Source organism: Meles meles, chromosome 12, assembly GCF_922984935.1.
Source record: "Meles meles chromosome 12, mMelMel3.1 paternal haplotype, whole genome shotgun sequence".
NCBI lineage: Eukaryota > Metazoa > Chordata > Mammalia > Carnivora > Mustelidae > Meles > Meles meles.
The window spans coordinates 18197421-18219792 of NC_060077.1; the positions used below are offsets into that span (position 1 = coordinate 18197421).

Sequence of the window (22372 nt, forward strand, 5' to 3'; positions counted from 1 at the left end):
TGCTGCAGGAGTCTGCTGGGCTTGGAGACTCCAAACAGGGCCATAGACCAGAGATAGACATGCTCAGTCACAGACCACATGAGCACAGTCAGAGACTAGGGAGAGAGGAAAATTTGAGATCACCAGCCCTACAGGAAATATTGAAAGGGGTCCTCTAAGCAAAGAGAGCCTAAAAGTAACATAGAACAGAAAGGAACAGAGACAATATACAGTAACAGTCAGCTTAGAGGCAATACAATGGCAGTAATTCGTATCATTCAACACTTACCCTGAATGTAAATGGCTAAATTCCCCAATAAAAAACAGAGGGTATCAGAATGGATAAAAAAAATAAGACCCATCGATATGCTGTCTGCAAGAGACTCATTTTAGACCCAAAGACACCTCCAAATTTAAAGTGAGGGGTGGAAAACCATTTACCATGCTAATGGACACCAAAAGAAAGCTAGGGTGGCCATCCTTTTATCAGATAGATTTTAAGCCAAAGACTATAATAAGGGATGAGGAAGAACACTATATCATACTTAAAGGGTCTGTCCAACAAGATCTAACAATTGTAAATATCTATGCGCCTAACATGGGAGCAGCCAATTTTATAAACCAACTAATAAAAAAAATCAAAGAAACACATCAACAGTAATACAGTAGTAGCAGGGGACGTTAACACCCCCCTCACTGAAATGGACAAATCATCTAAGCAAAAGATCAACAAGGAAGTAAAGGCCTTCAATGACACTGGACCAGATGGACATCACAAATATACATAGAACACTCCATCCCAAAGCAACAGAATACATACACATTCTTCTCTAGTGCACATGGAACATTCTCTAGAACAGATCACATCCTGGGTCACAAATCGGGTCTCAACCGGTACCCGAAGACTGGGATCATTCCCTCTATATTTTCAGACCGCAATGCTCTGAAGCTAGAACTCAAATCACAAGAGGAAAGTTAGAAAGAGTCAAAAGAACATCCTACTAAAGAATGAATGGGTCAACCAGGAAATTAAAGAAGAATTTTAAAAATTCATGGAAACAAAGGAAAATAAAAACACAACTATTCAAAATCTTTGGGACACAGCAGTGGCGGTCCTGAGAGGAAAGTAGATAGCAATACAAGCCTTTCTCAAGAAACAAGAAAGGCCTCAAGTACACACCCTAACCCTACACCTAAAGGAGCAGAAGAAAGAACAGCAAAGCCTAAAACCAGCAAAAGAGAATAAAGATCAGAGCAGAAATCAATGAAACAGAAACCAAAAGAACAGTAGAACAGATCAACGAAACTAGGAGCTGGTTCTTTTAAAGAATTAGTAAGACTGATAAATCCCTGGCCAGACTTATTAAAAAGAGAAAGGACCCAAATTAATAAAATCATGAATGAAAGAGGAGAGATGACAACCAACACCAAAGAAATACAATTATAAGAACGTCTTATGAGCAAATATACGCCAGCAAATTTGACAATCTGGAAGAAATGGATGCATTCCTAGAGACGTATAAACTACCACAACTGAACCAAGAAGAAACAGAAAACCTGAACAGACCCATAACCAGTAAGGAGACTGAAGCAGTCATCAAAAATCTCCCAAAAAACAAGAGCCCAGGACCACACGGCTTCCCAGGGGAATCCTACCAAACATTTATATATATTATTTTTTTTATAAACATGAGTGCCCGGTTTAACACTTTTTAAAAAAATTTTATTTATTTGACAGATCACGAGTAGGCAGAAAGAGAGAGGGGAAGCAGGCTCTATGCTAAGCAGAGAGCCCGATGTGGGGCTCGATCCCAGGACCCTGAGATCATGACATGAACTGAAGGCAGAGGCTTAACCCACTGAGCCACCCAGGCACCCTCCTACCAAACATTTGAAGAATTAATACCTATTCTCCTGAAACTGTTCCCAAAAATAAAAATGGAAGGAAAACTAACAAACTCATTTTATGAGGCCAGCATTACCTTGATCCCAGAACCAGACAAAGACCCCATCAAAAAGGAGAATAACAGACCAATATCCTTGATGAACACAGATGCGAAAATTCTCACCAAAATACTAGCTAATAGGATGCAACAGTCCATTAAAAGGATGATTCACCATGACCAAACTGAATTTGCTGCAAGGGTGGTTTGACAATCACAAATCACTCAATGTGATACAATATATTAATAAAAGAAAGAACAAGAACCATATGATACTCTCAATAGATGTTGAAAAAGCATTTGACAAAATATAGCATCCTTCCTTGATCAAAACTCTTCAAAGTGTAGGAATAGAGGGTACATACCTCAATACCATCAAAGCCATCTATGAAAAACCCAAATATCATTCTCAATGGAGGAAAACTGAGAGCTTTTCCCCTAAAGTCAGGAACACAGCAGGGACATCCACTATCACCACTGCTATTCAACATAGAAGAACATACTAGAAGTCCCAGCCTCAGCAATCAGACAACAAAAAGAAATTAAAGCCATCCAAATCGGCAAAGAAGTCAAACTATCTTTGCAGGTGATATGATACTTTATGTGGTAAACCCAAAAGACTCCAAATCTGCTAGAACATGTACAGGAATTCAGTAAAATGTCAGGATATAAAATCAATGCACAGAAATCAGTTGCATTTCTATACACCAACAGCAAGACTGAAGAAAGAGAAATTAAGGAGTCAGTCCCATTAACAATTGCACCCAAAACCGTAAGATACCTAGGAATAAACCTAACCAAAGAGGCAAAGAATCTGTACTCAGAAAACTATATAAAGTATTCATGAAAGACATTGAGTAAGACACAAAGAAATGGGAAAACATTCCATGCTCATGGACTGGAAGAACAAATATTGTGAAAATGTCTATGCTACCTAGAGCACTCTACACATTGAATGCAATCCCTATCAAAATACCATCAACTTTTTTCAAAGAAATGGAACAAATAATCCTAAAATTTATATGGAACCAGAAGAGACCCCGAATAGCCAGAGGAATGTTGGAAAAGAAAACAAAGTTGGCAGCATCACAATTCCAGACCTCAAACTCCATTACAAAGCTGTCATCATCAAGACAACATGGTATTGGAACAACAACAGACACATAGATCCCTGGAGCAAAACAGAGAGCCCACAAATGGACCCTCAACTCTATGGTCAACTAATCTTCAACAAAGCAGGAAGGAATGTCAATGGAAAAGGGACAGTCTCTTCAACAAATGGTGTTGGGAAAACTGGACAGCCACATGCAGAAGAATGAAACTGGACCATTTCCTTACATCACATACAAAAATAGACTCAAATGGATGAAAGACCTAAATTTGAGACAGGAATCCATCCAAATCCTTGAGGAGAACACAGGCAACAACATCTTACATCTTTAACCTCAGCCACAGCAACTTCTTCCTAGAAACATTGCTAAAAGCAAGGGAAGCAAGGGCCAAAATGAACTATTGGGATTTCATCAAGATCAAAAACTTCTGCACAGCAAAGGACACAGTCAACAAAACCAAAAGACAACCAACAGAATGGGAGAAGATATTTGCAAATGACATATCAGATAAAGGGTGAGTACCCAAAATCTATAAAGAATTTATCAAACTCAACACCTAAAGGACAAATAATCCAATCAAGAAATGGGCAGAAAACATGAACAGACATTTTGGCATAGACATCCAGATGGCCAACAGACACATGAAAAAGTGCTCCATATCACTCAGCATCAGGGAAATACAAATCAAAACCACAGTGAGATACCATCTCACGCCAGTCAGAATGGTTAAAATTAACAAGTCAGGAATGACAGATGCTGGCGAGGATGCAGAGAAAGGGGAACCCTCCTACTCTGTTGGTGGGAATGCAAGCTGGGGCAGCCACTCTGGAAAACAGTATGGAGGTTCCTCAGAAAGTTGAAAATAGAGCTACCCTATGACCCAGTGATTGCACTACTGGGTATTTACCCTCAAGATACAAATGTAGTGATCCGAAGGGGCACGTGCACCCGAATGTTTATAGCAGCAATGTCCACAATTGCCAGACTATGGAAAGAACCTAGACGGCCATCAAAAGAAATGAAATCTTGCCATTTGCAACATCATGGATGGAACTAGAGGGTATTATGCTGAGCGAAGGCAGTCAGAGAAAAACAATTATCATATGATCTCCCTGATATGAGAAAGTTGAGAGGCAACGTGGGGGATTTGGGGGGAAGGGAAGGAAAAAATGAAACAAGATGGGATCGAGAAGGAGATTAAGAGACTCTTAATCTCACAAAACAGAGGGTTGCTGGGGGGTGGGGGGAAGGAGGGGGTGGCTGGGTGATGGACGTTGGGAGGGTATGTGCTATGGTGAGTGCTGTGAAGTGTGTAACACTGACAATTCACAGACCTGTACCCCTGAAACAAATAATACATTATATGTTAATAAATTAAAAAACAATTTTTAAGGAGACTCCGCACCTAGTGTCAGGCCCAACATAGGGCTTGAACTCACAACCTGAGATCAGAACCTGAGTCGAGATCAAGAGTCAGATGCTCACCTGATTGAGCCACCCAGGTGCCCCAGAACCAGCACTTTAAAAAACCAAAATGGGAGAGAAAACATGAGAGTTCCTCGTGTATAATATGGCTAACATGGGGGCTGTGTGTGGACGCAGACACATCACATGGACGAGGTTTCCGTACTACGTGCCCAACTCACCGCGAGTCACAGAACATTGTCCTTGGTGGGTCACTCTCTCCAGGCTGGCTTCCTCGGGGTCCTGGGTAGGGGTGGGCGGAGGCACACTTCTCCTGGCATCAGCGGAGCAAAAACCAGACCATGCGTCACAGTGAAATAAAGGGACAGACTCATTTCCGACATCATGCCTGTTGTGTGGCACTTGTATAGACGCCAGTGGAGTCTTTCTGCCAAGACAGCAGACAGGTTTTCAGTCCGGCCTTGCTTCGGCTCCCGTCCCTGGGTCATCTCTGTGTTTGCTTTGCTGTTGTACTTTTTTCATTACTTCTCCCCCTTTTTGGTACATTCACGTGTCTCTTTCTACCTTTCCTTCTTGTCTTCTTATGTATTTGAGCACACATTCCAGGTATGTCGTGATGACGGGGTCTGTGATGTTGTGTCCCACCCAGGGGCTCACATCTGGACACACAGCCCTTCGGGAGTTGTTCTAGATGTAAAAACAATGTGCACACGTGGGCATGTGCGTGTGTGCACGCCCGCATGCCCTGGGCCCTAGGCTAAGGCTTCCCTGCGTGGTTAACAGAACATCCCCTGGCTTTCTCCTTGTCTCTCCGTTAACTTTCCAATGTCACCAATGACTGATTTTCATGACGACACTTGTGATTTTTGTCCTCACTGGACATTCACTGTCTGGCTTCAGCTTCACTGATGGTTCCTGCCTCGGAAGGGGGAATTTATGTGTGTCTCACACTGGACCTTCCAGTCCGTTAAAGGAATTCTTCAAGTTATCATTTATTAAAGGAATAGCTTGTCTCCTGGCCTCAAAGTCCTCTGATCTGGGATCCGAATTCTGCACATGGCTTCCAGCTGGGACTTTCGGTCACACAGTACATCTTGTCCTCCTAGGGTGAGTTCCGGGGTGCGCAGCACAGTGGGGAGATCCTTCACGACCCCCCGCACCTCGATGACATTGTCAGCAGTTACTTCAGACCGTGGGGACATGCAGCCTTACCCCGTGTCACAGGCAGTCAGTACACGGCGTGTGTGGTCACGTGGAGGTGGTACAGCCGTGTCCCCTTGTCGCTCTGACGACGCAGCTGTGCACGGCTCACAGCAGCACCGAGACGTGGGAAGTGCACACAGCGGGGAGCGGCGAGATACATGCAGGCACCGAATCCTCTCGCCAGCCCGATTTTGGATGCAGGCACATGCATCTGGGAATGATGACGTTTTAGGTCAGCTTGTGTCAGCTACACAGGTCATTTCTGTCACATCACTTGCCTGTTGCTGCACTTCAAACCACCTCAACGCAAAGGGGCTTAAAGAGCCCTGGTTTCCTGTGGCCTTAGGGCTGGCGGCTGGGCCCAGGCTCTGGGGTGGCCCCTGCCGGCCCCACCTGTGTGCTGCTGGGCCCGCACTCCCTCTGCGGTGGGCCAAGGCCTGCAGCTCCGGCGGGGTTGGCCGGCCGTCTCCCCGCATATCCTCGTCCCTCAGGAGGCAGCCGGCCTGGCTGGAAGGCGGCAGTTGCTCCGGGGAGTGAGAGACAGTGACACGGGGCTTCCCATGGCCGCAACCCGGAAGTCACTCGCTGGCCCCACCCTGGGCTCTGTGGGCCAACGCTAATCCCCAGGCCAGCCCAGAGCCGAGGGGCCATGAAGCCGGTCCAGCTCTCGGTGAGAGGAGCCACCATGCCTTTAGTCTGCACACCTGTGGGCACGTCCATGTTGGTGTGCGCAGCTCAGTGAACACACGGACTCGGGGTCACCTCACCACACAAAGCCCCCTCACTTGCATGAAGGAAATGCTCGTCTAACCGAAATTCTAGCCAAATGCCTTCCAGGGCCGGTGGCTTACACTTCCGTAGGAATTGCCCCTTCCTCCCTGCACGGCCCGTTTCCTGGACTGAACTCAGCTCAGGTTTTCCCACCGGGAGGGGCAGATCATCCGTGCAGTGACCTGTGTGAAGGTTACGGGGGGCAGGGGGGCAGGTGTGGAGAGGTGGGAGCCCTCCGGCTTTGGAACGGGTCTCGGGTCTTTGCTCCTGTGGTGTCCAGTGCCTTCTCCCCACTAAGAACACCTGAACTCTTCCCTTGCAGGGATTAACCAAAGTGCTGATAACTTACACATCTTTCTCCTGGTGTGTGGCCTTAGACAAGTGAAGGACCCTCTTTACTTGGTGGATGTGTTCTCAGGTACGTTTTGCTGACAGAATTCTGTTTGAAGACTGGTCCCAGCCTACCTCGCTGTAGGATTTTCAGTCTTCCCGTCTCCGTCTTTCCACATGAGCAGAACTGCTTCTAGGTGGGTACTCTGGAAACAACCAGAAAAATAAGTAGTGTCCGTTTCTACTCTCCTGTGCCCTCGGCTTCTGAGGAAATCACGAACACGGTGAATAATTGTAAGAACAACATAATCTTACCTGGAAACATTTCACATGTGTCCATTTGTAGGACACGTTTGAAGATTTGCTGCGTTGCTTGAATCACCCCTGAGTCTGTGTTGGCTTGCGGAGTGTTTCCTCCCGATTGTTCCAATAAGGGAGAGATCTGGATAATGCATAACATTCTAGAAAAAGCATTTTATTTAGAATAATACAACGTTCAGTGTTTACATTTCAAATACATAGAATTCGACTGTTGAATGAACAGTGATAAATAATTTATATTATCATATAACTAATGTTAAACTTAATTACGTTTCCATCTATGGCATAAAACCACTGAAATTTTTTTTCTCTTTCTTCCCAAGAATGGCATCGTGAAGAGCCTAACGTCTACATGGTGATCGCAGGTCCTGAAGTAAGTCGGCGCACCACAAACACTGCTATCCTCTCCGTCTTGATACTTTCTATGTGTTTTCTCAAATTAGTTGACATTTCTCTTTAACCGCGCTTTTTCCTGCTGAAGTAATTAAAGTCTGCCTTTTTATAAATGAAAAGCAAGTGTAAGGGCGAGGAGGCTTTGTAAATCCTCACAGCTCATCGACTGCTACAGCAGGTAGGTTTTCATGGGAATGCGGCAGTCCGAGTTGGTGCGTGGGGCGCACGGGGTATGTGGCCCACGTACCTGAAACTCCTTTACACTGCACAGTAAACCACGCAGAGCGGTCCCTTCGCCGAGCACCAGGTGAGCTGGCTGACTTGCATTTAGGACCCAAGCGGTGTGGGAAGTAACTATCCATGAGCACGGGAGAGCAGAGGCCAGCGGAAGGCCTGGGAGACCCTGTGTCTCGCTGCATGGGCCTCCAGGAGAGTCGCTGCTACCCTCAAAGACGCGGGTCAAGCACGTGCAGCTCTGTCCCACACGCGGGGCCGAGCACTCGGGAGTCGGAGCACTGGGGTGGAGCCTTCTCCTGAGAATGAACTGTGATTTACTCCAAGTGCTGTGGGAAACAAAGCAGGCTTTGTGCTTCCAAGAGGGAGCAATGGGACCTGCCCCCGTGGAGTGTCTATGCCAGGGCAGCAAATGGCACTCCCTGGGGAAAGGCATTGCTCATTTCCTTGGTCCTGTTTGCCAAACCGGGATAGCTGAGCTTGTGACCTCGCCATGTCACCCACTGTACTCATGGGGGTGCCCCTGAGATCGTAAATGAGCGAGTTCCCACACACCGCAGTCTTACCTGCTCGGCACGCTCTTCTGTGGGTTCTGGCTCCCTGGGGACACACACGGCATGCAGCGGGGGACACGCACTCATCTCCGTATTCCCAGACTTTTGGAGACAGTACGTTTACCTGGAAAAAGATCCCGTAACCTAATAAAAATATCAAGGGCTCGATTCTGCCCATGAAAAATGAACCACTCCACATTCAGTGTGAGTGTCTGATGCAACACACACGCACACACACACACGCCTGCACACGTGCTCAGCTGCAGCCTTCCGGTGGCAACAGGATAACCCCGGTGCCCTGCTGAATGTGAAGTCCCCTCGCAGCCGAGTTGTTTATGACGAGGATGTTTTAATTCTGTTTCCATCCTTCCGTCCGAAGTGTTACTGAAAGGAAAAGTTTGAGTTTGATGCTGAAATCCCTGCTACCGGAGAGAGAAAGCCTCAGACTTAGAATTTAGCAATGTGGTTTCTCATCTCCACTATTTCCGTTTTCATGGCGATGTTCTATTTATGGCATGTGATGCTGGCTTTCCAACTATGAAGATTTTCTTTAAAAATAAATTGAATTGGCTTCAGGAAAATATTAAATAAGGAGCCATACAGATGGTATGCAGATACGACAAATTACAAAAATGCACGCAATGGCCCGAGTTTGGGGAACAGTTGTTACAAAGTGTTTGTGTTCGGATGCAAGAGAGCCCAAAACGTAGCCTTGTTGGACAGAAGTGCTGACCTGCGCTACACCACAGACGACCCCGTCCGCCGGGGTCTCTGTATCGCGTTTCTGTGTGCGGAAACCTGCTCAGAGGCTCAGGAACACTCCGGAAGCAGAGAGCTCGTGACCACAACTCCTTATCCGGGGGCGCAGGAGCTGGGGCAGTGGCCAGGGGAAGGGGCAGCAGGGAGGGGCAGCTGGCCCCGGCGTCCCCTCCCCAGACCCACCTGTGTCCCTCCGTTCAGCCTGCTAGCGGCGGGGGACAGTCCCAGCGTGGCTGCCTCCTGAGGGCTTCTCGAGCGCTGGTCTTCTGGAGGACATGGTTGTCATCTTGTCATTTCAACTGAACGGTGATGCTGTGTCTCACATCCCAGAGTAACGCGGCTTTTCTACCACTTGCTCTCGCACACACACAGGGCCTAAAACATGCATCACTGTTATCTCTCTCTATGTCTTTAGCTTCTGGAAGGAGGTGGTGGAGGAAGTGCAGGTCTGTGTCGATGCTGGAGAGCGCATCACCAGCAGCATTCATGATTCCAGAGCTTCCAGAGGCCCCTCTGGCTATTTTCCAGCCAGAGTAATAGCCCTGCGATGCCAAAGAACAGGGGCTTGCTTGGCAAGCGCAGGTCTGAGACGAGCCCTGGGATGCTCACCAGCTAGAGCGCCTGCCGGGGCCCCCAGGGACTGTCTAGAGCTGCAGGAACAGCCCACTTTGGTCTGCTTTTGTGTGGCAAAGAGCCCAAGCAGTGACGGGGTGTAGGGACTAGGAAAGGGCACACTTGAGTTGGGGTCCAGGACTCTCCATGACAGGTTATGACCAGAGACTCACGGCCCTTCAGCTCACCGATCACCAATGATTGAAGGCGCGTCTTCTACAAGGCAGTGCACTACCGAGAATGGAAGCCCCCGCGGGAAAACGGGACGTGTATCTCTTGGCTTCGGGTTTGCCGCTCAGCAGAAGCAGGAGTCAGCACCTGCCCCGTGTCAGGGGCACACTCCTGGAGCTTTCCTGGGGTCCGCCTGCTTCTCCCCCACTGCCCAGGGAGATGGTTCTCCCCTACCCCAGTCAGCTTCAGGTAACGTGGTGTCACGCCCTTCCTGACCCGAGTACAGAAGTGAAGGCTTTGGGTCTGACACATTCATACACGTCTGGTCCGTCTGGGCAACAGAATCCCATGGATGGGCTGGCGGACCAGCAACAGAGACCTGGTTCTCCTGGGCCTGGAGGCCAGAAGTCTGAGAGGGTGGTGCCAGCAAGGCCTCTTCGTGGCTGAGGGATGCTCTCCGGGGTCATTTAGGAGACCTGATCCCATCGGTTAAGACTGATCTTATGGGGCGCCTGGGTGGCTCAGTGGGTTAAGCCTCTGCCTTCGGCTCAGGTCATGGTCTCAGGGTCCTGGGATCGAGCCCCACATCCAGCTCTCTGCTCCGCAGGGAGCCTGCTTCCCCCTCTCTCTCTGCCTGCTGCTCTACTTGTGATCTCTCTCTCTCTGTCAAATAAATAAATAAAATATTTAAAAAAAAAAAAAAAAAAAAAAAAAAAAAAAAAAAAAAAAAAAAAAAAAAGACTGATCTTATTTCTAAGGCCTCTACCTTCGTGACCCACTCACCTCCCAAAGACCTCAGCTCCTGACGCCATCGTCTTTGGGGTTCAGATTCAGGTATGAATTTGGGGTGTGGGGGACACAATAGGCCATAGCAATACCCCTACCTCATTAAAGGTCTCTATCAAATCTAAGGGGAAACAAAAAGCCCCATCCAAACCTTGGTGCCGTCTCAGCAGACAGGATGATCTGAGCTTCTAACGAAGGCAGCACTGAATCCACGGGATCACAAACTCCTCCAGACAAGTTGTTCTCTTCTTGATTCTGTGTGTCCCACGGAAGACAGATGTGATGCTCCGGACACACATCTCAGATCCCCTGGGAACCTGGGCGGGCTGGTATCTAAGGCTCACTTGTTTGCTTCCTAACCGTGACCTGGGGTATGCTAGTGAGTGTCCAGCAACCGGTGCTCGTGGGGAGCAGGGCGGGGAGCCATTTTCTGAAAGCCCCAGTGGCCTGTTGCCACAGTGTGGAAGCTTCCGCCACGGCCAGTTCGCAGTTAACGGGGGACGTCTCTGAAGACAGTGGAGATGCACGCGCACAGCCGGTGGGGGCAGGCAGACCCAGGCAGCACACTGCACGTCACCGGACGAGCGTCACTAGACGGGGCTGCTCTTGCTTCACGCAGCTCTGCACTCTGGGCCTTGCTCTTGACGCGGGCCCCATGCCCAGTGGCGCCTGAACACCACTGAGATCGATACCCGAGCTGAGATCAAGAGTCAGACGCTTAACTCTGGTCCTTTCTGAAAGACTGTGCCGTCCCTTGCTATGTGATGCTGTTCTCTTCCATGTTATTTTTAAAAAGCTTGTTTTTGCCCAAAAATCAATCTCATGATTTGCTTCCTAATCTGACATGTGAAAATCACTGACTTGGCCACGCCGGACAGTGTCTGTGCCACTAGACGTCCATCCTCTCCGAGGCCAGCGTGCACGGCAGCTCCTGCCGTGAGTGCCTCTCCCCAGATGCTGGCCTGGCTCAGTCAGGACCCGGCAGCTATGCTCTCGCTGACCGCCCGCCCAGCCCAGCCCCCCACTTTCATCCTTACAGGATCTCCAGACATCTGTCTGCTTTCATGGTCAAGGATTCAATCTGACATCATGTCTGAAGACCACACAGGGGGAGTGGTCAATTTTACACTTGAAATTGAATCCTTGCAACATCGGTGATTAATCTGGAAATGGATTTTCAAAGTAGGTCAGAGTTCAAACCTTGGGACACACCAAAACCCATGCTTTAACGACTGTCGTGTAGGAGACTGGACACCCTGAATGTTGCCATTATTTGTGGCATCTGACGGGAATTCACTCCTCATTCTGTGTCCTCCTTTATTAACTGCGAAGCTCTGTGGCTGAATAAACTCTTTCACTACAAATTACACAGAGGTCACATGCTGGCCTCCCCGGACAAAACTGCATTGAGTCGGTGAGCTAAGGCGTCTGGAATAGTCTCTCATTAGGGAATCGTCGCAGTGCACACAGCAGGGGTTCCTCTGGTCCTTTCTGTGCATGGAGCCCCGTCACATGGGACACACCAGTGAGGAAATCAGCACCACTCAGCCAGCATCCCTCGGCCGCAGGCGTCACACCAACTCCAGCAAATGCAACTTACAGGAAGATAAGAGCCACCAAGAGAATAGCTGGGGGCTGGAGGTCAGCCGGTAAGGTGCCATCCAGGATGCCTCCTGGGGAGGAATGAGCTCCACCCACTTCGTAGTCTCCGGATCCTTCGGTTCCAGGTCCGGGACCCAGTTCGGGTTACATCCCACCCTTTTGTAAGGAGAGGACTAGGCACCCGGTTCCACTTGACCAACTGTGTCCACGGAAGGAGGTGAGGAAGAACCAAAGGAAGGGGCTCTGGCAGAAGAGGTGGATGCTGAAGTACCCGAGGAGGAATTAGACATCCGCGGCACGTGCAAATGCCTTGCTGGCCCATACACGCGGACGGAGGAAGGGAAGATGTTTATCGGTCAGTTGATGGGAGTAAACAGCCACGACGTTGGGTCCCTGGGGTGGCCTCAGTGCTTTCCTTTGGGGAAACGGAAAGAATGCCCCTCAGTGGGAAAGACTGTGCTCGGCTGCCCGAATCTGCTCTGTCCTCCTCTGGATGGGCTGCTGGGCGACAGCGATGCTGAGCAGAGTCTCTGCAGGAGACCGGGCCACCATCGTTCATTGTTGTTTGTTCACAAGGACACTAGCATGTTGTTATAAATATGTGTGTGTGTGTGTGTGCGTGCGTGTACGTTCACATCTACAAAACCGGACTTTATTCAGTCCTTCAAGAAGTTCTTACTGAGAGCCGCTGTGTTGTAGGCACATGGAGCACGTGGCACAGACGTGACACCTGCTGTCATGGGGCACACAGTCCAGTCAGAGGACAGATGGGGGCTGTGTCCACAAGGCAGTGCCTGGGGCCCCGGGGCATTCACAGGCTCCTGCCACTTACCCCGGCCCGGCCCAGAGGGCATGGCGTCACTGTGCTCATCGAGCGTTTATCCGGTCTAGTCACTGTTTATAAAATTGTCACACGAGTGTCCTTAGGTCGCTTCAAAAATCACAGATGCTGTGTATGTCTCATTTTTTAAGTGCCAGACGTGTTTATCTCCGTGGCCGGTCTTAGCAAGAACATTTTAAAATGGGGATCTCCGTAGTCATTCATTTAGACGCTGTGGCATCATCCGTGTCCTGCAGAGGGTAGTTCCGTGTGGCCGGGTAGCATGGCGGTTGCACGCTCGGACCCTGGAGAGAGCCGGGTGTCCCCTGCCTGTGTCTCAGCTTCCGCATCTGCAAAGTAGGCATGACCAAGACGGTGCCACCTGCCTCACCGTTTCTCGCGGGGACTGAGTACTGGCTCGGTGCCTCGAACAGCGCCTGGCTCACGGGCAACATCCTAAAGGACATACATGGGAAAGCGCAGCACGTGCGAATGTCTCCTTGCGGCACAGACATGCTGGGATCCCGAGTTAGCTGCAGGATGGTCTCAGTCTGGCTTTGCTTTCCTATTAAAGCTGCTCTGATCTCTCCGTGCAACCATTTTAGCAAAGCGTGTGGCTTCTGCTTCCAGGAGGGTCTTGAGTGGCCGCATCTGCAGGTGCTCCTTGATAAGCAGTGTGGCGTGAGCATTCGGTCTGAGCAGGACAGCTTGAAGACTTGCCACGACAACCTCTTACATCAAAGATGATTTTCCTTAAGCCTGGGAGTTGAAACAATATCTTCAGCTCAGAAATAAATAAGCTTAGAGGGAGGAAATGAGAATCTTCTTTGCTCCTTACAATGCTTTTGCTTTTTAAAATTTCATAAGGTGCTTTCATTACATTAAAAAATCTACCTTTTCTGTATCTTGTATTTTGTTCCACGTGGCTTCACTGGGAGATGTGAGAATGAACCGATGTGGAAGGTGAAAGGTAAATCCTGGCAAGTGCAATGCGGTGTGTACTTCCGGCTCAGAAGCGGTTGGTTAGACCTTCAGCTGAATTTTAGTTAACGTGCTAGTATTTCAGCAGACTCCTAAAGTTTTCCTCGATGAATGGCTTTTTTCTAAGCAGTTGTGACAGAAGCAAGCTAACAAAACTAAAAATGAGGGATCTCTAACTAAAAATGATCGTATGTAAAGTATGAATTTGACAATTACTATGGAAAGCCAAAAGAAAGGCTTTCATTAGGCCGTCTGCTTTTTCATGAGAAGCTATTGGGATTATAATGTAATTTCATTGTTTAAGATCATTTCAACAGAAAGAATCAGGAATAAAAACGGAAGGGAAGGGCCAGACGGAAACCATGCACTTAGCGGATATTATCAAGAAGAGAGCTGTGTGCAAGGCTCAGGGCCTGGCCTTGGAGGGGAAGGACATGCATACGGGGCAAGGCGCACAAGCAGCAGACTAGGCAGGCCTGCGTTTGGTCGCAGGTGGAAGGAAAGGGGGGAAGGAGACACTGCTTCTTGTTTGGATGATCAGGGCAAGTCTCCCACGGAGGGAGCGTCGGCCAGGGACGGAAGGGGGCATTGCTCGTGGCGAGAGGGGCAACAGTCAGGGAGGGAACTAGAAGGCTACAGACAGGCTTATCATGGGGAAGTAAACAGGTAAGCAGGCAGTGATTCCGTAATGCACGTTGGCATTCCGTGAACTAGTTGCTAAAACCCCTGGGGACACAGCAAAGAGGCAGCAGAGCATGGTTTTCAGCATTCGGTCTCCCGGCCCAGCACCCTTCCAGTTGAGTGACGGGAGTTAAGCTACACGAGCTCTCTGAGCTGCACGATCCTCTTGTGTGAGGTGGGGTTTTCACATCAGGATCGTTGGCAGAAGTAAGTTAACGCACGCAGAGAATGTACCGTAGGTTAGGCCTGGAGACCGTGACAAGTAAACACAGACTCATAAACACGGACTCTTAACGGCCAAAAACACCAAATCATCCAGAAGTATGAGTTTCTCCTTTGAAGATCTTTCGAGGAGTGGGGAGCATGTTGCAGGCTCCACGGGTCCATCACTAACCCTGGCACTGCTTCCAGCTGGCCCAGCGCCCTCAGAGGAGAAGGGGGGCAGGCAGGGAGGCCTCAGCAGGGTTCCCCCATGCACTTGGCCAGGCACTGGCTACAAAAGCCGCCTGGGAGCGGGCGCCCTCTGCTGGTGGCTGAAGAAATCCTTCCAGGCCTGCACTGGGCGTTCTGGAAGCTGTCCTCATCACAAGTCGTGCTCCAGCCTCGCTTTGGAAGTCTGGTACAGGAACTGCCCGGGACTTCCAGCAGATCCGAGCTTTCGGGGCTCAACTGTGTAGGTGCTCTGTAGGAGGCAAGTGAGGCCTATCGGGCTATTTGGAAGACACCAACCTGTGTGCTGTCCACACGAGGTGTGTGATAATGCTGCCAAAAGACACGGTTGGCAGGCTGTATGTGTGGAGAACGTAGTCAAGAATGCGCTGGACAGGAAACAGTTCATTCTCAGAAAAGCAAAAACCAGGGCACCTGGGGGGCTCAGCTGGTGAAGCCTCTGCCTTCAGCTCAGGTCATGGTCTCAGGGTCCTGGGATCAAGCCCCGTATCGGGCTCCCTGCTCAGCAGGGAGCCTGCTTCTCCCTCTGCCCATGCCCCTCACTCGTTCACATGCTCTCTCTCGCCCCACTCACAAATGAATAAAATCTTTAAAAAACCCACAAAAGGTTCTCTTCTTGTTACTGGTAGTCCTGAACATTAGCTACTTACCCCTGTGGGGTCAGCAGGTGCCTGAGTATGTGACCATGAACGGAGACCCAGGGGCAGAAATCAGGTCTTGGAAGCATTTCTACTTTGTGTGCAGATGTTTAACACAAAAGTAGAGACGCGTCAGGGAAATACAAATCAAAACCACAATGAGATATCACCTCACACCAGTCAGAATGGCTAAAATGAACAAGTCAGGAAATGACAGATGCTGGAGAGGATGTGGAGAAAGGGGAACCCTCCTCCACTGTTGGTGGGAATGCAAGCTGGTGCAACCACTCTGGAAAACAGCATGGAGGTTCCTCAAAATGTTGAAAATAGAACTACCCTATGACCCAGCAACTGCACTACTGGGTATTTACCCTAAAGATACAAACATAGTGATCCGAAGGGGCACGTGTACCCGAATGTTTATGGCAGCAATGTCTACAATAGCCAGACTATGGAAAGAACCTAGATGTCCATCAACAGATGAATGGATAAAGAAGATGTGGTATATATATACACAATGGAATACTATGCAGCCATCAAAAGAAATGAAATCATGCCATTTGCGACGACGTGGATGGAACTAGAGCGTATCATGCTTAGTGAAATAAGTCAATCGGAGAAAGACAACTATCATATGATCTCCCTGATATGAGGAAGTGGAGATGCAACACGGGGGTTAGGGGAGTAGGCGAAGAATAAATGAAACAAGATGGGATTGGGAGGGAGACAAACCATAAGTGACTCTTAATCTCACAAAACAAACTGGGGGTTGCTGGGGGGAGGGGGCGTTGGGAGGGGGGGAGGGGGCGTTGGGAGAGGGGGAGGGGGTTATGGACATTGGGGAAGGTATGTGCTATGGTGAGTGCTATGAAGTGTGTAAACCTGGCGATTCACAGACCTGTACCCGTGGGGATAAAAATATATTACATGTTTATAAAAAAAATTAAAAATTAAAGAGACGTATAAAGCACTTGTGCAGGTCAAAATGCTTCAGCAAGAAACTTTAGCAACTGAAGTTTGTAACAATTATACAGAAACCTGTGAAGAGTTTCTGGATCATGCCAGCACCGGGGTTTGCTTAGCGCGAGCAGATCATTTACAGACGGCAACTAAACAGCATTCACCCATCTGTAGCTCACATGGGATCCCAGCCACATGCAGGCGCTTCTCCCTCGTAAGTGGTCCCGCGTGTAAGTGCATCTGTCTTCTGGCCATCCTGTAACCTTGCTCTTGAAATACATTAAACTCTTAGAAACATCTTCCTGGGGATAGTTTCAGTGTTCCCTACGCTTCCAGACTGGCTGCGCTAGCTTCTAGGACACATCCCAGTCAGTGCTAGCGGTTTGAAGGATTTGGGTCCAACACACGCGCAGCATTCCCTTGCCAAAAGAAACGGAAATGAAGTTTCTGGAAGGCACAGCATTTTTTCAGTTGGCACGATTAAAGTGTACGGACGTTGTCATAGTCATCAAACCGACTTGTTCTGTAACTCTAATACCTATCGCTAGAGCATGAATGAGAACAGAAATGGAATCTGCGCCCACTGCCTGCTCGTCAGGAGGACGGGACAAGCCGGCTGACACCGTGTTAGTAAAATGTGTTCCTGCCCTCCTCTGTCTGTGTCTTTGAGGAAGTGCTCAAGATCTGTTGACACGGGGCATCAACTTAAGAATAGTTGTTACTTTAAAAATTGTTATTTTAAAAGTTATTTTTTTAAAAAAAGTTATTTTCAAAGTATTTTAAAATATTTCATTGTTGCCAGCACGCTGCACTGAAGGCCAAGGGCAAAGCCGAGGTCCACTGACTGAGTCTGCGCCGGGGCCAGTCAGATGTGAACGTACGCTGGGCTCCACCCTGGCTGGGCTCGTGGGAGCGCTGGGACAGTGGGACAGTGTCCCCTCACATCCTCCGGGTACCGCCGGGAGTAAGCCCACCGGAAGAGAGGCCATGTGCTCCAGCCGTCCTTCAATCTGGCTTCCGAAGGCATGAACGCATGCGTCCCTGTGAGAACACCACAACGGCTGCCGGGCACCGGGGGCATCTTGCTCTCCCCGCTCAGTGCCGGGCGCGCAGGTGCGAGGCCGTGTCTCCGGGACAGTGGCAGGTGCGGCATGGAGGCCGAGGGATGCAGCTCTCATGCACCTGCCTTCCACAGGATATTTATTCTCCTGCAGCTGCCCCTAAACCGACACTGCGGCGTCTCAGGCAGTCCCAGGCACTGAACCCGCTGGGACTCATTCGAGCCTCCCCACCCTCCTGAGGCCCTGTGACAACTGTCACTCTACAGCCAAGGAAACTGAAGCCCATAGAGGTCCCCTGATGCAGGCACAGCTGGGAGCTCGTGAGCAGCCAGGGGGACCTGTGCGCACGAGCCCCACACGGCCCACGCCGCCTGTCCTGGCCCTTATGGGTCTACGGATGGGCTGCTTCAAACCCCGAGCCTCACTGCAAGGGGCAGGAATCCCTGGTGTTCCAGAGCCCCCGACACGCTGCCTTCAACCTCCGCATTAGTTCACCATGTCAGCCAGCAGGGCTGCAGGGACCAACGCGGGCCCTGTGCCGAAGGACACAGTGCTTCTGGGTGCAAAATAGGAGGAAATCCAGGCTCAAGGATGTTAGCTTGTGACTAACTGAAGGTTTACTTGGCTTTTTCTTTTTTTTTGAGATATAATTCATCTGCCATCAAAATCACGTTAAAGTCTGTAACCCAGTGGTTTTAGTATGTTCACACAGTTTTGCAAACATCACTCTAACTCGGGTACACTTGCATCCCCCCAGGAGAAACCCCAGACTTGTCAGAGCCACTCCTCGCCGTCTGCACCCCCAGTCCCTGGCAGCCACTCCTCTGTTTCCCTTCTCTCGGGATTTACTCTTTCTAGGTGTTGTGTGGGCTTGGACTCACCTCGAAAGTGGTCTTCAGTGACCGGCCGCACGCACGGAACGCCGTGTTCTCTGGGGTCATCGTGCTGGGGACATGTCAGCGTTTTGTTCCTTCTCGTGACGGATTATACTCCCTGGTGTGGAAGGGAAGGTGTTTGTCCACACGTCAGCTTGATGGACGTGCCCTTGGCTTTAAAGTTGTGCTTCTGGGAAGGTTCCCTGTCAAAAATAAAATTTTAATTTGTCAGATCTTTTGTCTTGGATATGCTAAGGATTCCAACTCATTCTGCCTCAAAGGTTTTATGACAAAATCCGCCACTGCAATGAATGACGCAGACCCTTCCTTCCACTGCAGTGCCACGTGGCTGGCGGACTGCCCTGTGGCTGAGCCTGCCTTCTGCTTCCAGACCTTGAGTCGGGGAGGGGGCACTGGCCCCGGAGCCGCTGCAGGCTCTTGTCCGACAGCCCGACAGCAGACAGGAGGACGTATGCTTTTCTCCGCGCCCCCTCCCCAGGGCCCCTCTCCCTATCATGTAGTAGTGCAACTGGGTATTTGTTCCTATTGGGCTTGGCTTTTTCCTCCCTGAGTTGTTGAGTCTAGCTCCGTGGCTATGATAGGCCATTCTTATGAGACTTAGGCTTGTGAAAGGCTTTTCCTAAAATCTCTGTCTCTTTTCAGGTCGACCCAGTGTTCACAAGAGAAGTAAAGGCCAGAGTAAAGAGGTAAGCAGAGGACGCAAACAGCATCCTGCAGGAGAGGAAGCCCAGTGGCCAGTCCCTCACCCCCATTCCTGTGCCTGCACCACACTCACCATGCCCAGGCGCTGTTTCTAGCCTCCCCATGGCCCCAGGGGTCCGGGCACTCCTGCTCCCCCCCACTTAACAGGAAGGATGCCGGGCTGAGAGCGTGAGCAGCCCCCTCGGGAGTGCAGACACCCCCACTCACTCACACAGGGAGATGGTCTGAAGTTTTTCTAGTTCTAATCTGAAGTTCTAAGTTCCACTGATCCCTCTGGCAAAAACTAAAAGACCTAAAATATCAAGCAAGCACTTGGTGGAACCGAGGGAAACGAAGGTGCGTTTGCCAGCCTGTTCCAGACAGTCCAGACACAGACTTAAACACACTGTGGCTAATGGCTCACATAAGAAACCACAAGATGTGGTTGGCCCACGACCACAACCTTAGGGTGACAGGTGGCCCCAGGGCCCCTCCAGTGCTCTCCCAGTGTTTAGTGGGGGTACAGGAAAGGGTAGGGACCGAAAGGGTCATCTCCCATTTGGGTCAGCCCCCTTTTAGATGGTTTCCCCATGGCCCCCCAGTACGGCCCCTCCATGTCACCGGACACGGTCAGCACAGGAGACTGCGAAGTACTGATCTCTTTCCACAGATACGCAGGCGTGTTTAATCACTCGCCTACAGATAAAACCACACACACTTAATGTGAGTGTGGAGAGGGTGTTGCACAGACACGCATCAGTGTTACTGGATAAAAAACCCAAGACAAAACCTCTGGGCGGTGGGCACCAGAGTGCTTGTTGTAGTCTCCATTGTAACACTTCTGTTTCTGTTTCTTGTATGTCTGCTACTGTCCAAACATTTGAAACATTTAAAACAAGATTGTGTTACTAGAAAAAGTGGCCAGAACCTACGTTTGACCTGTGGTACCTGGGGACACGAGTCACAGCAAGGGCGGCTCATTGGGGTGGGGGAGGGCGGAGACCGCCCTCCCTACTCTGCCTTCCCAAGGCTTACTTCTCCATCCGGAGAGTGGCTGTCCTCCCCCAGCCCCCTCCCCGCCAGACTTGCAGAGGCAGAAAGCCTTCCCCTGCTGCTGTTTCAGGACTGCTGGGGTGCGGCTGCTCGGAGAGATGCCCCAGGAGGACCTGCACGCAGCCCTGAAGAACTGCTTCGCGGTGGTGAACAGCTCCATGTCCGAGGGCATGTCCGCCGCCATCCTGGAGGTGAGGCCCCAGCGCGAGCCCCCAACGTGGGGCCAGGAAGTGGCAGCCCCTCCCGTCTCTTTTGCAGGGGTGTCCTTGTCCATCAAGGTCTGCGCCACTCAGAGCCATGGAAAACAGCCTTTCTTGGGAACCTCAAAAGTAGTTTCTGTTTGTTTGTTTTATTTAACAGAGACAGAGATCACAAGTAGGCAGAGAGGCAGGCAGAGAAAGAGGAGGAAGCAGGCTCCCCGCTGAGCAGAGAGCTGGATGCGGGGCTCCATCCCAGGACCCTGAGATCATGACCTGAGCCAAAGGCAGAGGCTTAACCCACTGAGCCACCCAGGCGCCCCTCAAAAGTAGTTTAAAAAAATATATTTCATTTCTTTGCCATTTGTCCTTGCCATCTACAAAGCAAAACAAAACAAGGTCACCTCTCTGATCTACTAAGTATCCTCCATCAGAGGGCGCAGCAGTTGTAAGTGGTGGGGCTAGGAAATGGGGTGAAGGTGTGTTTGGGCAAGAAGCCCCCTTAGTGATTTTCTTCTCCTCTTCAGTGTGCTCTGTAATCCCGGAATTCAGGGGACGACAAGGGTGGGACTTGTGCATGTGGTGGGGTAGGGGGAGCACCATGGAGCAGGGGTGACAGGTGCACAAGGAGGGGGTGGGCAGGGGCGTGAGGGGAGAGCTGATCCCCTCATCTAGCATTCAGCTCCAGAAAGGACTTTTTCCTTTCTCTTGTTTTGTTGGCACATCCTCGCGGGCTGGCCTCTCTTTCAAGAGCGAGCACAGGGCGGCCTCCGTTTCCCCGTCCAGACCAGCACTCACTCCCAGAGCGCCCCCAGCACGTTCCGGCACGTGCCACAGCACGCGGCAGGCATGCACAAGCACTAGCGCGGGGACCTGCCCAAGGGCAGGCGGCGCTGGTGCTGGGCCTCCACGGCCTCAGAGTGGGCTCCACGCGTCCTGTCTCACCAGCTGAGAAATGCCTGCCGAGAGCGATACCATCCTTCCGGCTACTTGTCACATCCATTCCTCCTCCGGACATGAGCTGACTTGACTGAACTTGCTTCAAAAGGTATAGTTTAGGGTTCCACACAGCACAGCACTCACCCCAAGCAGCCGAACAGTAACGCTCCCTGCACTGAAGGACCGAGTCACGTCCTGCATAGTGTCTCCTCGGGCGTCCTTTAAAACAGCACAACATAAAACCCAAAGCAGCATCGGGGCCAGGGCAGAAGCGCCACATCCAGCCTCAATGCGGGAGCGTACCGCGTGGACCGTAACACACTGGTCTTCAAGCGGAGGCAGACCTCAGTCCGGCCGGCCGGGTGGCCCCAGTCAGTGGAGCCATGCCCTTCTCTCTTTGCTGCAGCTTCAGAAAGGCACGTTCTCCCCGCCCCGGCCTGGAGCTGGGGCTGAACTGCTCCCTTTTCTGGGAATACGGGTTTTCTGGCTCAAGGTCCGAAGTAGCAGTGAAGCAGAATTCAGGGATGATTTCATCACTGGCGCGTGGTGCTGTCCCTGCCGGTGACTTGCTGTCAAATCTCATTTCCTCCAAAGGCAAGGCAGCTGTTGGCAAATCTGTCTTAAATGTTGATGTTGTGCTCCTTTTGAAAACTCCAAAATAACCTTTGGGTTGAGGGTTCTGAATGAAGCTGATTTTAGGGGAGTGGTCCTGGTGCATGTCATTAGGACCCATTCAGATGACCGAAGTGATTAATCACAGAATGAATGCACATCGCTTTGGAAGGAAGGGATCTTTCGACCTCCCAAAATTAGCTTTGTT

The 22372-nt window shown here is 50.3% G+C and overlaps 1 protein-coding gene across 5 annotated transcripts in view; it reads left to right on the top strand.

Annotated features, from left to right (window-relative positions):
- Positions 1-22372, top strand: part of GLT1D1 (glycosyltransferase 1 domain containing 1) — a 97003-nt gene that overhangs the window by 54731 nt on the left and 19900 nt on the right. For all 5 annotated transcript variants that reach the window (XR_006821025.1, XM_046024606.1, XM_046024605.1 and 2 more), the window contains 4 exons: positions 6756-6851; positions 7408-7457; positions 19325-19368; positions 20487-20607. Coding sequence is in view for 4 of the 5 variants with exons in the window: in XM_046024606.1 (XP_045880562.1) it covers positions 6756-6851; positions 7408-7457; positions 19325-19368; positions 20487-20607 (311 nt within the window). In the remaining variant the exon portion in view is untranslated. The remainder of the gene's footprint in view (positions 1-6755; positions 6852-7407; positions 7458-19324; positions 19369-20486; positions 20608-22372) is intronic.